General features: G+C 30.2%; 1 protein-coding gene and 1 long non-coding RNA gene across 20 annotated transcripts in view; one reads left to right on the top strand and one right to left on the bottom strand.

The window, feature by feature from the left end:
• The window catches only part of LOC143256134 (uncharacterized), a 34,548-nt gene extending 26,995 nt beyond the window's left edge, over nucleotides 1-7,553 (top strand). For 9 of the 16 annotated variants that reach the window (XR_013031174.1, XR_013031179.1, XR_013031180.1 and 6 more), the window contains 3 exons: nucleotides 3,752-3,882; nucleotides 5,749-5,856; nucleotides 6,363-7,553. This is a non-coding gene — a long non-coding RNA (uncharacterized LOC143256134). The remainder of the gene's footprint in view (nucleotides 1-3,751; nucleotides 3,883-5,748; nucleotides 5,857-6,362) is intronic. The other 7 variants (XR_013031170.1, XR_013031167.1, XR_013031169.1 and 4 more) reach the window with 1 other exon arrangement.
• Nucleotides 7,554-7,787: 234 nt separating this feature from the next.
• LOC143256133 (sodium- and chloride-dependent GABA transporter ine-like) overlaps nucleotides 7,788-17,540 on the bottom strand; it is a 48,967-nt gene continuing 39,214 nt past the window's right edge. For 3 of the 4 annotated variants that reach the window (XM_076512917.1, XM_076512916.1, XM_076512918.1), the window contains one exon: nucleotides 7,788-14,969. In XM_076512917.1, coding sequence (XP_076369032.1) covers nucleotides 14,694-14,969 — 276 coding nt within the window. In that variant the 3' untranslated portion in view covers nucleotides 7,788-14,693. The remainder of the gene's footprint in view (nucleotides 14,970-17,540) is intronic. The other variant, XM_076512919.1, reaches the window with a different exon arrangement.

The following is a 17,540-nucleotide window of genomic DNA, read 5'->3' as shown; positions in this document are numbered from 1 at the left end:
ATTAGTAAAAGAAACCAATCATCTTTTATTCTTGTTTAGTAGTTTGACAAAATCTTAGGCCTTGTTAAATATTGAAAAAGAATCATCTAGCATTAACCTACAATAAAAACTAAAGAAATAATTTGATGCAGTTAAATCATATCTATTGGTTATTTAGTTTTGTATTATATTCCAATTAGTTCTTTAAATATAACTGATTTTGTGAAGTGGTAAATTAAACCTGTCTCTGTAAAATAGAAAAACTACAGTTATGACAGAAATTGGTGTGTGTGTGTATATATAATTATATATATATATATGTTATGACAGAAATTGGTGTGTGTGTATATATATATAATTATATATATATATATGTTATGACAGAAATTGGTGTGTGTGTATATATAATAGAAAAACTACAGTTATGACAGAAATTGGTGTGTGTGTATATATAATAGAAAAACTACAGTTATGACAGAAATTGGTTTGTGTGTAATTGATTATTAGAAAGAAAAATAATATTTTTAAAAACGTTTTTTCCTTCAAGTTATTTTCTTTTAAAGCTACAAATATGACTGAAAATTTTCTAACTTGTCTCACTCTTAAAATGGTTTCAATTATTTGTTGGAATAATAGCATTCATGAAAGTTTCTACTTGTGATTTAACATATTATTGAAAATATAAATGTTGCTTTAACACATTTGCTGCCATAGGGTATTTTGTGTTTTAAGTATTATTTGCCAAGTTCAGTTTTTTGTATATTTCTCAATGTAAATGTTTTTAATGCTTATATATGTATAAATACTTCTTCTACAACATGACAAATCATAATAATGGATGAGTAACCTCGTTTATGGCAAGTTGAAATGATTTTATTTCTGTGTACCAAATATGAGGAGTCTGAACGGTCTCGAAGTGACTTTAGATAGGGCCAGCATGAAGCAAATGAATTACTTGTACAACAATTTAAAGCTAAAATAAACCTATATAAAGGAATGCCTTTATACCCCCTTCCAAACATGTGGTCAGCTTCTGGTCATTTACCTCTTTCTTTGTGAACCTGACGATGACCGAAGAAGGTCGAAACGTTGTTCGCTCTTCTATGTAAAATATTTTATCAACCCAAATGATCCGTTTTTGCATATATATTTCTCTACAAGTGGGTTTTCTCGACATCACTGAACTAAATATTTGCTTAGTTGTACTTCATATAGTTGGTGATTAAACGCTAAAGAAAAAGAACTGTCCCTCTTGAGAACCTTGCTTCTACAAGTGTTCATTACTTAGAATCTCTTCCACCAAGAGAATAGAAAGCAAGACCTACCTAACTATGCCAAATGTGCATAAAGAAAAAGTTAGATATGAAATACAATCTGTGTGTTTACAGCTTGCACTGAAAACCCAGCTCTCTGTGTTGAAAATTGATTCAAAGAATATTGTATGTAATTCATATCAGATTTCACTAAAATTCTATTTTGTTAAAATTCTTTTGCAGATTTTGTTTAATGTGATTTATGTTATTTTATGCCAAACACTGCTTTTTTTTTTTTTTTTTTACAATAAATTTATTTTTTTGTACCAGATGATTAGTTTCTTTTTTGTAAGTTAAAACAATAAAACAAAGATTAATGTACATTTACAATCTTGCAACAAAACAAGAAGATACTGTATTTTTCATTGTCATTTTAAACCACTATACAAGGTACCTCGTACTATCTTAAATGAAGAACTGATGCCTCAGATCATCAGCCTCAGATATAAATGTTAACCCTCAAGAAAACAAGACTCTCGATATTAAAAGAAGTTACTAAGAGTTTTCTCGCATCTGGCAGCATCAACCCTTCTGCCAACTATGAGTTAACTCATAATTTGCAGCAAACGTGTTTAAAATTATCAAATAAGGATATCTTTTAGGGAAAAATAAATATTTAACTTATTTTTCGTAAACCTAGTAATGATAAAAATTTGTAATTTAGTTTTTTTTGTTGAATGTACATTCAGCACCTTTTTTATGCATTACTACATTTGTCTACAGTTTCAAATTTGGCTGACAATATGCGACACGATATCACTGTTACTGGGAACTGTGTCCTTTCCAGTAAATTTTATTATCAACACCTTAAAATGCTGGTTTGAAACTGTACTGTTGATATATAACTTGGATAGTCCATGAGAGTTTTAACCTCTTTAGTTATTGTTACCAGGCTGAAATATTAAGAAAATCCAGCGATATCTGGCAGAGCCACCTGTGAGATTTGTGATTCTTTTTTCCAGCATTCTTCATCATCTCTTTGTACATTTTAATAGTTTCTTAATGCTTATAGTACACTTGCTAGGACTGATCTAGGTCTTTCAACTCTTTCAGTATAGTCCATCATCGGGCTGCTTGCTGGTTTTGGTAGGCGAGCTGCCCAGTGAAGGGCTGTCTTGTTGGAGTATCCTCAGCATGCTGTGTCTCACTGGATGAGAGTGTAATGTGCGAGATTTATCATTAAAAATATGATCAGTTATAATGTATGCATGTTGAATATTCTAAAGTCTTTGTTTATAATAAAATGGGAATTTTTAAAGTTCCAAATACGTTGTTTTGTCTACTAGAAAATAGATTAGAATGTACATGGTTAGATTTGAACTCTATTTTGATAAGTAACAGAGAACGTTGTATTATTGTACTTGGTTAATTTAATTTCTCATTAAACCTAGTAAATAAGGTTTGTGTAAAACATTGTTAGTAGGATATCTTGTATAATGTAATATTTACCAGTGTATATGTTGAAAATAAGATTTATATAACACAGTGGGTGAAGTAAGTTTGGTTTTACTACACCTTAACAATGAGATCTGTAGTGATAGTTTCTTATTAAGATCTGGGTGTAGAGATGATTTTTTTATTATTACACATTTCAAGCTTAAAATTTAATTTGTTTGAGTTTTTGTACATAATATGATACACCAACTTGGAGTACCCATCCCCTGGATGGAAGTTATATAAATGAATGATTAATGAAAGGTTACCTAAGGACATGAAAAGTTACTGCCCTGTATCTAACTGTAAAAAATGTAGAAAATGCCTATAAAAACTGCAAAACATAAATGTTAAACTGTAAATTTGTAGGTATCTCCACACGGACCCAACAAACTTTCATACTAAATCTGGTGAAGATCCACCCATGGGGCGTGAGGTAGTGGTAAAAAATGCACATAAAATATGTAAAATGCAAAATTGAAAATTCATATATACCCTTGCATGGATCTAATGAACCTCCATACCAGTTTTGGTGAAAATCATCCATCCACACCCTGCGAAGTAGCTAAATAGATGTACAACACACAGTACTATTATATTCATAAAGATATAGTGCATAAGAAAGTTATTTGAGTATAACCAGTTTTGATCAGTAGCACTGGATCATCAACATCCCTGCTTCTAAGTGGCAGAAGTTTAATTCTGCAATCTTTAGGACAACCCGGGTAGGAACATGAAATATCCATTTGGTAGTTAGGTAATAACCTTTTCTCTTGTTTAGCATAATGATTTGTATGTACAATTTAAGATGTGTAAGTTATTGTAAAATAAAAATCATTACTTCAAGCAGTTTGGTAAACAACAGTGTTGAAACATTCTTTGTGACTTTTTGAAAAATCTAAAATGTTAGGGTGTAGTGTCAAATATTATTCTGCATGAAGGATCATGACTAACAAACTTGTACTGTTTATAGGCAGTGGTTAAATTTATTCTATAAGTTCTAACATCTGCCCTTTATTTTACAGGACCCTGTTGGCCAGGCATTGATAAATGAACCCTAAATCTTATTGCACAACTAAACAACAAACACAGTAACTGCATCATGTTTCACCTAAGTAAAGCTGAAGAAGATATAGATTATGAAAGTGACAGATAAGTAAGAAGCCATGTTATGTTTCCTACAAAATAGTATTCAACTTTTTTGATGGTTGGTTTTCCTTTGACCCTCTTTCCACCTGTAGTAAACTGATAGGTACATACTTTTCCTACAAGTTTGTTTTTCATGTGGATCTTGGTAACATAGTTTACTTGAGAAGTTATTTTTGTGCAAAAATGTACTCTTTATTCTGGATCTGTTATAAGAGTGATAGTCAGATCCTATTCTTTGATCAGGAAATAGAAGGCCAAGAATTGATGGTGGTCACTGTTGACTAGCTGCCTTTCCTTTAGTCTGTCAGTTCAAAATTAAATCTGGTCCTGTGACTTAGTACAAAATTCCAAAATAAATAAATAAATACATATGTAAAAACGGCTGGTTTGGGTTGAGAAAATTTTTTATGTAGAGGAGCGAACAACTTTCGACTTTCTTCGGTCATCATCAGGTTCACAAAGAAAGAGGTAAATGACTGATAGCTGGCCACATGTTTGAAGGGGGTTGTGTAATTGAGTATAGGAATGTAGAGGGCGTGCTTAGATGTTTTGATTATATTTCTTGATATAGGTATAAACGTGTTTCTTTGTATTGGTTTATTTTGGGCTTGAGTTGTTGAAAGTAAGGCTTCTTTAATTTTGCGTTTGTTTATGTTTGTGTCTTTATTTAGTATTTGGGTGTTTTCTATGGTTATGTTGTGTTTATCTGATTTGCAGTGTTTGAAAACACGTGAAAGTGACTTTTTGCGTTCTTTTGAATCTGGTTTTCATTTTTCTACTTCTTTCTCCAATACAGAAGTCGTGGCAGTTATCACATTGTATTTTATAAATAATGTTGGTGTGGTGTTTGTCAGTGTAGTTTTTACACAGTATAAACCTTATTTTTGTGCCTGGTTTTTGAATAAATTTGGTATTAACTAGAATGTCATATTTTGTTACTGGTTTTTATCAAATGTTGATTATTTTTCTGCTGATGTCGGGAATATATGGTATGCAGCAGTATATGGTTTTGTGATTTTTTAATTCGTGGCATATACTTACTTTTGTTAGTTGATTTTGCTTTTTGTCTACGTGTGTGCATATAATGTTTGCTACGGTTTGTGGAGGAAACTTATTGATGTTGATGAAGTATTGTTTTATTTTGTCTAATACTGGACTATACATTCCTTGGGATTCTGCACATGAAACAAAACAAATACTCAACATACTGCAAAACCAAATAAACACAGCCATAAAACTATGCTCGCCAGACAAAATTAATGACGAATTAGCCCATAATAAACCAATACAAAGGAACACCTTTAATATCTATATTAATAAATATAATCCAATATCTTAGCATGCCTTCTACATTCCTACAGTCAGTTACACAACCCCCTACAAACATGTGGTCAGTTATATCTTTCTTTGTGAACCTGATGATGACCGAAGAAGGTCGAAACGTTGTTCGCTCTTCTACAAAAAAATATTTTTTAACCCAAACAACCCCCTACAAACATGTGGTCAGCTATCGGTCAGTTATATCTTTCTTTGTGAACCTGATGATGACCGAAGAAGGTCAAAACGTTGTTTGCTCTTCTACAAAAAAATATTTTTCAACCCAAACCAGCCATTTTCACATGTATTTTTCTCTACAAGTGGGTTTTCTCGTCATCACTGAAATAAATAAATTATTTTTTCCTCTAAAAATTTCCAGTAAACTATTTTTTACCTTTTGTTGTTTGTTTATAGAGCAAGGCTTTTGATGGGAATGTCGAAGTAGGTTGAAATATATTTTGTTAACAAAACGGGGTCACTTATTTTTTAAACTGATCGTGAATGGTAAGCTGTCCTTTGTTAAGTGTTTTAATAATCTCTTCTGATTGGTTTCCAGCTAACACTGAGGTGGTCATCACACAGCTGGAACAAGTGTCTTGTGCAAGAACACAGTAACCTTCTGACTACAGTCAAAAGCATGAAGCCATGCATTAAAACTATTAGTGTAAGTAATTAGAACTTTTTTCCTGAGTTTGCATAAGTAATTAGAACACTTCATGAGTTTGCATAAGTAATTAGAACACTCACTTTTACATGAGTTTCTGTAAGCAATTCAAACCTTTTTACATGAGTTACCGTGAGTAATTAGGACCTTTTTCTTGAGTTTATTATATATTTTGTAATGAGCTATTATTCTTTTGACTTTCCCTAATTTTGTTGCTTGTAAGAGAAACAGAATGAAGGTTTAATTTCATAAGTATCTTATGTAATGATGTTAAATTTAAAATATTTACTTTTAGTGGTTTGTTATGTAATCTGAAGCATGTCGGAAAACCTTAAAAACACCTTAACAAATCGAAGATGAATTAGAAGCTGTTTAACTTACAGTAATATACCACTGGAATATAGTTTCCCCTTTCTTTTGTTTACATGTAAATAATGGTATAATAAAACATAACTTATTTTCGTAATAATGTAAATGACAAATTAATTGTTTTTTGATATTTACAGAAAGTGACAATGCAGATCAAGCAATATATAAGGCCTTGACTGAACAAATGTTTTGAAATGTCAACTATATGTGTTCCAAATCTTGCTAATTTTACCACCAGTCCCTATACCAAAGTGTTGCAGACTTTTCTTTTGACTATCTATTTATTTCGGAGGTTTATTCCTTCTTACACGTGTCTTTGATACAGATATTAGTATATTTTTTAAAGTTCCCTAAATTTTGCATTTTTTATAAAAACAATTGAGACTTATGTACTATTTATTTAAATTTAATGATAGAAAAAAAATCTTATCTGAAAATTTTTATAAATTAGAAATTTGCATTAGTATACATAACAGCTACTTTCTTTTTTCAACTTCATTGAAAATTATATGGTGGATGGTGATTCATTCCTGAAACCTTGGTACAGTGTTCTGCAGTCTAAAAAAAGGTTTGCTTTGCATAAATAAATTATATGTTGATAAAAATATAATACTTGGACTTTGCATTACAGATTAATTAATACAAACACTTTTTCTAGTAGTCTAGTTATCCTGTCTTCACCAAAATATATTCATAAACAGTGATAGCTTCAGTACAAAGAAAGATTGAATCTGTATTATTATGGACAAGGCACTCAAGTTAACAGTTTGGTTAACTCTAAGTATTATAATTTACACTTCTACTGCAGGTATTTCATTTTGAAGTTTTTACGTTTGCTTCTAGCGATGTTGTAAAGTACAAAAGGTTGAACATCCGTAAGCAATGAGTATATAACGGTAGTTTTCCCCGAGTTCAGATGTTTTTCATTTTTAACCTTTCCAGATGATGAATGTTTGTTGTGTTTAAATAACACATGACCAGTTTTAACTATAATTCACTAGAATATTAGAGATCTAATTCCATTTAAAACTGTGTGAGATAAATCCTCAAGATTGAAATATGTAATGCAGCAGTTTTTGAAGCTTATCCAAATAATACATTTTTAGGTAAATTTACTTTGATTTTTTGCTACTTAAAACCTAGTGTGACAATTTCCTAAACAGTACCAAACTTTCAGTCAACTAGAGATCACTTTTGAATTTTTTTGTTATATATACTTTTACAAGTCAAACTTAAAATATTTGATGATATAACAGACTGCCTGTTTTATTAGGTCTATTTTGTAATTTGATTTTTTAATTAAACTGAACTCTGCTATTTTCTGAAAATATGGTTGGTCTTAGAAGACTTTAAATTATACTATATTAAATTAGTGATTTTTTGTACATATCTAAACAAGTGTTATTTTCATATCTCACTTTATTTCTCCAGAAAGTTTCCCACTCCGTTAAAAGACTCGAAGCTCTCGTGTTTAGAATCTAAACCAAACATCTTTCTTCTGTTCGCATAATTGTACGCCCTATGAAAAGCATATTTTGCAGAAAACAAAACACCCAGCTGAGTTCCATGGAAGTAAAATGGGATTTTAATGCACTCATAATTCTTGTTTACATATTTCTGGGATAAATACATTCATTCTACAAATATCAGTTTTTGTAGTAAGTTAAAGCCTCTTGCTGATATAAAAAAACTTGAGGCACAAAATATTTAACACAAACAAATCAATAATTCACAACAGTAAGTTGAGCATTCTGAACATTTAAATTTTTAACCTACATAATCTTTTCTCAGTAAATGTGGGTTAAATGGTTTTAAACCTAACTTTTAAAAATGCAAGTACAGTAGTTTGTTTTAAGTTTAGATTTCATATAAATAAACCTAACAAAACATTATGAAAGGAATGTACAGGACAAAGGAGATTTTTTTAGCACCTATAATAAACAATAAAATTCACTCTTAGTCAAAAATATAAGTGAATCATTAACACAATTGTTTCATTTATACTCTTTGAACAAGACAGTTTTAAACAGTGTGATGGTATGTTAAAAACTGCTTCTCCCTGATGAAGAAAGTCTGAAACATTCTTCAGATTAGACAAAAGATGTTCACACACACCCAACTGTAATGTCCAAACTTATCCATTATATTTACATAATTCCAAATGTTGATAAATTTATTTCTAGCTTGAACTTGCATATTATTTTACCTTTTTTTCAATGTGTGAGAGGGAATGTACCTCTTCCTTCAAAGATTGTTCATGCTTGTTAATCTTAGAATAATGTCCTACCTACTGTAATAGCTAAAATCCTTTGATGGTATGAAAAATAATGGATAAGATAGTGTCTTCTGATGATTCAAGAAGCTTGCTTTAAAAAAAAATTTTGGGGAAAACTTTTTTCCTGTGGGTTGGATTACTCTGAAATCATATACAAAATTAGGCATGATACAACCCCCCCTGTTCTGACCAATCTCCAAACAAAGTCTCTGACTTACTTTTGTAGCATATAACCAGATATATACAACTGAAATTTATGTTGCTGTAATTGTGTACCTTATCAATATTCCTACCAAATCAAGGTATAATAAATAGTTTTTAAAACAACCAACATTATTAAACAGGAGTTATAAAAACACTTGAAAATTGAACTTGACTATCACTTAAAATAATTAAGAAGTCTGGAATATACAATCAGTAATTTCAGTTCTCCCTCTTTTAAGATATTGTCCAATGCTTTATACACACTTTGTTAGTAGCGTGTGCTGGTCCACACCCACACTAGAAGTTCAGCTCAATAATTGTGTACAAACTTAACATCTGTTTGTTACTGTAGGTAACACACAATGGTAATGACCACCCCAGAAAACAACTGGGGTTCAAGAGGGCAACATGCATTTCATCATTCATAAATTCTGTTCTTGTACACAAAAATTTACAGTTTAATAGCAAATAATTATTTTTTTTTTATAATGAATTTGTGAAATCACAAGAAAGTTTAACAATTCTTAATTAATTCAACTCCACTTGTACTCAATGGTTCTTATAATCTATTTATGAAAAACTATAACACATCAAGTACTTTAGTATATCCAGTCAGTTCATTTATCAAAATCATATATGCTGTATTGTCAAGAATTCATAAGTTTAAAGAAAGCCTTACTTAAGAAGTAAACGTTTTATTAAAACAACACATGCCTTAGAAGTTAGGAACTACTAAATATTGCTAAAAATATACTGTTTCAGTGTACCTTCAAGATGAAAAGAAATAACCAAGTTTTTACATGTTCTGAAATAAACTTTATATTTCCTACATTATTATTAATTCCATATGAAGTTTAATGAAGGAATATGTTACTGGACCATAAAGTCCAGAGGATTCAATCCACAATCACTATCTACAAAGAAGTAGAAACAAAAGCTTGTGTGGAAATAGTTGGTTCTTCTTTCTGATGTAAAACTCAATTAATAGGAGTTAAAACAATTCAGCATTTAACAGACAGAATTTTAGTACTTAACATAGATTTGACCTACTTTATTTAGTAATCTGAGAAAATGTTATTTATAATGCAACGTTCCATCCAGTTGTTATGAGTGATTTTAATTGTCTATTTACAGTACATGATAAGCTTGTACAAAGTTGTATTATTATTGTTTATAAATAGCAAGTAAAAATTCTTAAAAACTAAAATTCCAAAGAATGGTAAACCTAATAACAGTTTGGGATTTAGAAGTTTAACACACCAGAAACTACAAACAAAAAATTATGACTTTGCAACATTCACGTATGAACTCCATTACAGACATAAAAGATTTGATACTCACCAAACGTTGTTCAAGAGGTTTATTTGCTCTGCCCACCACACATATTGAAACTTTGTGTGGGGTGGGGTGCAAAAAAAAAAGAGCGTCATAGTAATAAAATTCCACTTTTTTACACAAGAGGGCGTTACTCATGACAAGGGCATTTATTTATAATTTAAGTCAGAGAACATTAGTCAAGATTAATTTCACTTCAAAATGCTAAAAGAAAAGAAAGTTTATTGTGAAATACAGACTTCTACGAACTGGAAAATGTTCAAAATCAGTGTAAAACTTTGAGAAAATTATAACAGTAAAAACAATTTTTCTGAAAACAACAGAGCCACAGAACAAAATTATTTATATTGGATAAACTGAGATTGATCAGATTTATACCAAAAAAAAGTAACCAAACAATATCAATAATAAATAAAATGTGCCAAAAGAGGAATCTGAAACAGAATTTACCTTTATTAACCACTTAGGAATCTGAAACAGAATTTACTTTTATTAACAACTTAGGAATCTGAAACAGAATTTACTTTTATTAACCACTTAGGAATCTGAAACAGAATTTACCTTTATTAACCACTTAGGAATCTAAAACAGAATTTACCTTTATTAACCACTTCCATGTTGTGTCCAAATAACTCTAGTACTCTCCGATTAAAAAAAAATTGCTTAAGTTTATTGGGACACAATTTCTACCTCTATTTTTAATTTGTTTGTGCTGATAGCTACTGGATTTACTTTGAATTATGTATTATAAACATGAGAGAAAAATATCCCTATTTCTTTAACTGTAGTTTCACTGAAATAATATATACTGTGTATGAATCCTCATACGTAAAAATTATTTATCAAGCATATTTTCAACAGAAATATAAATATTCATGTTTCATAACTGTATGAAAAAACAACTTGGAGGTGGATAAGGAAGGGATTAATTTTAGAAGATGCAAACAAAATTAAATTCATGTGTATTTATTCTACTTCAAATGTCATAAAATTTCTCAGTCAAACAAAAATAAGCTATGTTACACTGTATAATTATTTTTATAGTATTGTTACCAAGCTACACAGCAATGTACAGTTATTTCTATAGTAATGTACAGTTACTTTTATAGTAATATTACCATGCTACATTACAATGTACAGTTACTTCTGTAGTAATATTACAATGTAAAGTTATTTCTATAGTAATGGACAGTTACTTCTATAGTAATATTGCCATGTTATGTTACAATGTACAGTTATTTCTATAGTAATGTTGCCAAGCTTGTTACCTCTCAAGTTTACCATACACTTTAAAATACAGATATTCCTACTAACAAGTTCTCTTCTATTCAACTATATTACACAATACACAACATAAACATTGAAATAAACTAAAAATTTCATCTTGTTGAGAAAAATATCAAACTCTATCAGGTGCTTAAAAAAAGTTTTGTCTCGAGTAAAGACAGACATTTGAGTATTATTACTTTGACCACTCGGTAAGTTTTCACATATCTGTCTTGACTTGCAGCACTAAGAAAGTGTACTTAAGCCTTTCAGACATTAATGTTTCTTTCTAGAGATCCTTGTTTCTCTCACCACCAGCATCATTCAACAATTAAATCTAACAATTGTTATTTGACATGAATGATGGAACTCTCTTCTACACAGTTCTGTTTTACAAATTAAAAACGAATAAGTTATGAATGGATGTTTAGAAAATTTGAAGTAATTGCATTACTCTACATGACAAATGCCAGCAATATTCAACATGCAGTTAGTGTGGGAGCATTAGTCTAATAAATTATTGTTGTACATAAACAACTGTGTAAACAATGTTGGAACGTTTAGCGGTAAAATAAAATATTACACACAAAGGTTACAATTTAGCAAATCAGAGCTATATCAAATCAAACCAACAAATAACATACATTAATATTGGGTAATGAAAAGCTTATTTAATAAAAGATTGATTGATTAATATTCTGGATAAAGAAATGTAATGTCAATATCATCATCAAACTTAGTCCTGCTTCTCATTATCAATAATTTTTATTCATAAAAAAAGTTATCTGAAGTGCCCTCTACCTATAATAATAAAAGGATGTGTGTGGGTGACCACCATAATTCCAAGAGGAAAGAACTTAGAAATCTGAGATTTTGCATTCATATTAAGTGGATCCTGAGTGTGCACACCTAGGTACTATTACTTATCAGTGTGTGCAAAAAACTACATGGAAAAGAAGTGGTTCCTTATATTACAAATAGAAATCACAGATGGACACATACATGTGTACATCCTTTTAATGAGACAAACTAGCAAATAACCACATAAAAAATAAGTGGTTCCTCATATAAAAACTTCTAATACATATAAAAGCCAGTGCATTTTGGTAACAATGCACTCCAACAATATTATTTCTTGATTATCTTGCACTATGTTTTTACTTTAGGCTTATTTATTGATTTCTTTAAATCATACCAACTTGACAATATTTACAAGGTTTCACAGTCCCTTTCACCTACTTTTCTCACTAAATTGATAATGGGAAGATGTTAAAAAAATATTCTATCTGGATAAATGCATTTTGGCTTTTATGACTCCTCTTATTTCAAGACATCAAGAGTGACATAACACAACAGACACTGGTCTTTATATTGGTTAGATAACATGATATACAGTGGCATCTAAAATTATCTATAAAAATTTTATTATCATCAAACCTTTCCGCATTTGTTATGTTGATGAAAAATAAAAATATGATTAAAAACATACGTTATTCTATGCAAAATAGGTTCAGAATACACCCACAAACATAATCATCTTGAATACATTAACCTAATAACTTTGTGAAGCTGGGTGTTATAACTAGTATGTATATACATGTGTGTATGTAACATCTACGAATTTTGTTTTTGTGGGTTAATACCATCAAACGCTTAAAAAGATGAATAAAACAACTTGGAAGTAGTTTACCAAGTTGGAATGTCTAGAGGGTATGTAGAAATAACTATTAAAAATACCAATCAACTCTTAGGATCATAACAATATAGAAACAGGTGGTTAATTAAAACAATTTTTTTATATTTAGAGAGATGCCAATGCTATGTAACAACAAACAGGAATGTTAGCCTGAAAGAAAATCACAATCTGAGTAGGAAAGTAGGAATGATTTCATTATTGCAGTTGGTTTTCCATCATGAACAATGGTGACACACCTGCAAAGTAAAGCACGTGAAATACATGGTCCTTAGTTTATTTTAGACACTTTAATGCTTGACCAGTTGACAGAATATTTAGACCTAAGTTTTTTGTAAGATCCACACTTAACAGTAGTACCGTACCAGAATGCCACTGGTAGTTGCTGTAGTTAATGTTTTTATCACCTTCAGTTTACTTTTAAGGGTAATTTTTTAGCTATTAAAATTATCTGACATTTGTTCTTTTCTATTATTTTACTCATGTTTTGATATTTTTTCTTCCATGCTGGTCTAAGAGTTATGTCCCAATACACCGTTGGAGTTCCATATTGGGATGCAGTTTCATTCTGATTGTTGTGGCTCATTGTACTCTTTATTACCTTTACCTTATGGATATCATTTAGGTAATAAACATATCTAGGAATTTTACTGTGTGTTTTCAGTTACTTTGTTGTGAGAGCACATCCTGATATAGGGCTTTCTACCCTGTGGTTTCTCATAAACACATGGCTTTCTAATGACACTATAACAAGACTATCTTCAATGGAATGACTATCAATATGATTCCTAATTGGCTGATATTTTATTCACTGCTACAAATGACTATGATTTCAGTGATATGGCTATTTTATTTATCTAGTTGTTTTATAAAACAAACTGGAAATTGTAAGGATATTATCATAATAGTCTAATCTCTAACAAGAATGAGAAAAGGTTTGATCATAATGGCGTAACCCTGGAGTTTAAAATGAGTAATGGAATGATCATAACAGTGTAACCTGGAATTAAAAATGAGTAATGGTATGATCGTAATGGCATAATCTGGAGTTAAAATGAGTAAGGATACAATAATAATGGTAAGATCTGGAGTTAGGATGAGTAAAGGTATGCTTTTAATAGTGTAAGTTGGAGTTAAGAAGATAATATACAAGATGAAACTTATTTTATAGTAACCAGTTTCTACTTAATTCATTCCTAATTGAGAGTTACACTGAGAAAGAAGCTAAAATAAGAAAAAAAAGGTAGAATCACTAAATTGGAATAATGAAGTTACAGAAGTCAGGCTAATGTGTTTATAAACCCTATATTCAGTAATCACTGGTGATTTACGAAGTAAAATGTGGTTATAACAACTGAGTGAAGTGTGGGTATTCAGGCAAATGTCATAAAATGAATAATTCTAATTTGTGACAGAGATTCATGCACAATACCTCTGTAGTCACAACCAGGAAGATAAGTTGAACGTTGGAAGGAAAGGTTTACAGGTACAAACTATAAGTGAGAGTGTCATCTATGCTTGTGTTCAGAAAACATTACAAAAAATAAATTTTTATAAAAAATTCCTACTTTTAAGTTTTTAATAAACTTATTTCGTGGCACACATACTATAAAATTTTCTTGACTATTTTCTGTGATTTTACATTATTGGAAACCACTTTGTAGCATTTTATCACCTCATAAAGAAAACAGCTTGTCAGATACTGGTCTCATGTTCCGTCACTGTTGTAGGCTTATCCTTCAATAGCCTGGATGCTACTTCTGCAGGGAATATAGGTACAGAATTGGCAGAGTATGCAGGTGTATTTCTAGTGGAGCTATCCTGCATGATGGACATTTCACTGGGGTACCCAGTAGATGAGAGTGGTATGTCACTTTTATTGGAAACTTCAGTCAAAATAATGGTTGGGTTAACATTCCAGGCTTGTTTAGGTGAAGTGCGTAGTTGTGGTCTTACAGTTTCATTCAACCTCTGTTTTACACAAATTGTAGTAAGCATAAGTTACAAGAGAGAGTAAAAGTGAGAATGAATTATTCAAATATATTTTTGAAAAATAATGTACATCAAACTTATTACAAGGTTATCTATATGTATAATTTTTAACAATCACCATTTAATACACTTTCCAATGCTCCACTTACATTGTTCACTGTAAGGAAATCTAGATGTGGTACTATTTGAATGTGTATCTAAGCACACCATTTTTATTCCCATACTAAGAACAGTATTATATTGAAACATTTGAATTCAATAATCATTGTAAAAATAATATGAGAAAGGCAATGGATTTGACAGATTGTTTCTAACTAAAAGAACCTAAGTACTTGAAAAGTAGGGTTCTTAATCATCTGGTGTTTCATTTTTACATTTTAAACAATTATCAATGATAAACAGAAGTGGGAGATAATACTATTAATATGATGACTACACCTGAAACATGTTCATATTCTTTACTGTCAAGTTAGTCGTTATGCTGAAAGCTGTCTGTTCTGTCTGCCACAGCCATAAAAATCCACTTTTTAGTATCATAAGCTCTTTAAGTAATTATTCTCATAATAAATTTCTTCACATCTAATTTAAAAGTGAATTTAAACAGCTACTCTTGTATTTCATTGATCTAACTCTGAAATAATTACCTAAAACGTCACAAGATTATCTTCAAAGGAAAATTACTGTGTACCAATGATTCACATTACAAGGTAATATCCATAAACATAATACAATAAATCTTGTTAAAATTCACTTTTCACACATGGCAGTAATAACTTTTTAATACAGTACTTCAAGAGCAATTCATGTCTCTTTGCAACAAACATCAGGCTGTTCCATATGAAATGTCAGATTTTCATGTGCAAATTTGAAATTCAATTTCTAGCGTTATCATTTGTCAGAACAATATAGTATATTTTCTCATTCACTTCATGCTCACTTTATATTTTTATTTTAGAAAATAAATCATAGTTACATTAATTTTTATGACCATGGATCCATTACTGATTCTTAAACCCAGGAGAAACAATCACAGCAGATAAATATTGTGAATTTGAACCCGTGCATCAAAAGGTTGTCATGAAAACATCCAGCAGTAGCCAATCACAGTGGACCCATACTGCTTCATGACAATGCTCAAACTCGTGTCTCGCACGTTACTGTCCAAAAACTAAACAAACTTCAGTATGAAACTTTACCTCATTCAACACATCTTTCCTATACAGATGATCACTTTTTAAACATTTGGACATTTTTAAACTAAAAAAATGTTTTCAGACTAAAGGTCAATAGAAAGTACCTTTGAAGACTTCATTGCATTAAGACATCCAATTATTTAAAGCTGGTACTCTTACACTTATAACAGGTAGACAAAAGCGTACTGAGTCTAAATAAGCTTATATTGATTAAATAAATTAAATAACAAAGGTGTTTCTCATCTTCCTTTAAAAATCTGACATTTTATATGTAACAGCCTGATAACTAAAATTCTATATATAAACTGTTACAAAATAAATAAAAACAAAGGTAATAAACTCAACTGCTATTTTAAACTTTCCCAGAATAACGTATGTAACCTGTCTTAAATTTTACCTGTCATGCAACTCAAGAAGTACATTACAAGAAAATCTGCTATTTTTGTGTCAGTTCAAAAAGAACTTTCATGTTTAATAATGAAATTGATTTTCTTTATATAAATAAGTACTGTATGATGTTAAACACCATGAACCATCTTGTTACTTCTACAATGGTATTTTATTCTTTTTTTTTCAAAAGGGAGATTTTTTAGTACCAACATTAAAAAGTAAACTTGATTTCTGTCAAAAATAGAATTATATCATTAACACACAAAATTGCTTCATTTTTTGTACTTTTCAAACAACAGACAAAATTAAATTGATTATTTTACTACCAAGGTAAGTTTATTGATAATTAACCTCATAAATTTCAGAATTATTTTATTTGGACAAGTCATTAATTTTATAAAGTGTGTTGGTATGCTGAACTGCTTCACTGAGACTGTTTCTCCCTGATGAAGAAATTCCAAAATGCTGTTTCCAAATCAGACAGAAGCTGTCTAAGATAATAATGTGTTCATATTGCAACTCTAATGCCCAAAAGGAAGAAACAGTCAAACCTATTTGTTTATATTTACCTTCAGTTAAAAATACCAATGCAACTCTGCTATCTTATAGAGAGATTAATACAACTGTCTTTCACTAAACATATCATTAATTATTATTCATATTTGAGATAAACTTATTTTCAGCTTGAATTTAAGATACTGTTTTGCTGAATTGTTAGAAAAACAAGACTGTTCAGTTTTAGTTTGTTCGGTAATTTACCATTTAACAAGACTGTTAAAAATGATCATTTTAAAGGTGATAGTTATGACTGGTTTGGTTGTGTAACTTGATAAGAGTTGTACAGTGCATGTGTGGTTCAACTAATATCGTACTGTTGATGTCAAGTTACTCAAATCTGTTAACTTGTTACCTTAACTGTTACATTATAGTGCTACTCATGTAATTTGTAGAAAATCCAAGTCTCAGT

The sequence above is a fragment of the Tachypleus tridentatus genome, chromosome 7, assembly GCF_004210375.1.
Source record: "Tachypleus tridentatus isolate NWPU-2018 chromosome 7, ASM421037v1, whole genome shotgun sequence".
Taxonomy (NCBI): domain Eukaryota; kingdom Metazoa; phylum Arthropoda; class Merostomata; order Xiphosura; family Limulidae; genus Tachypleus; species Tachypleus tridentatus.
This window is presented reverse-complemented; position numbering and strand designations above follow the sequence as displayed.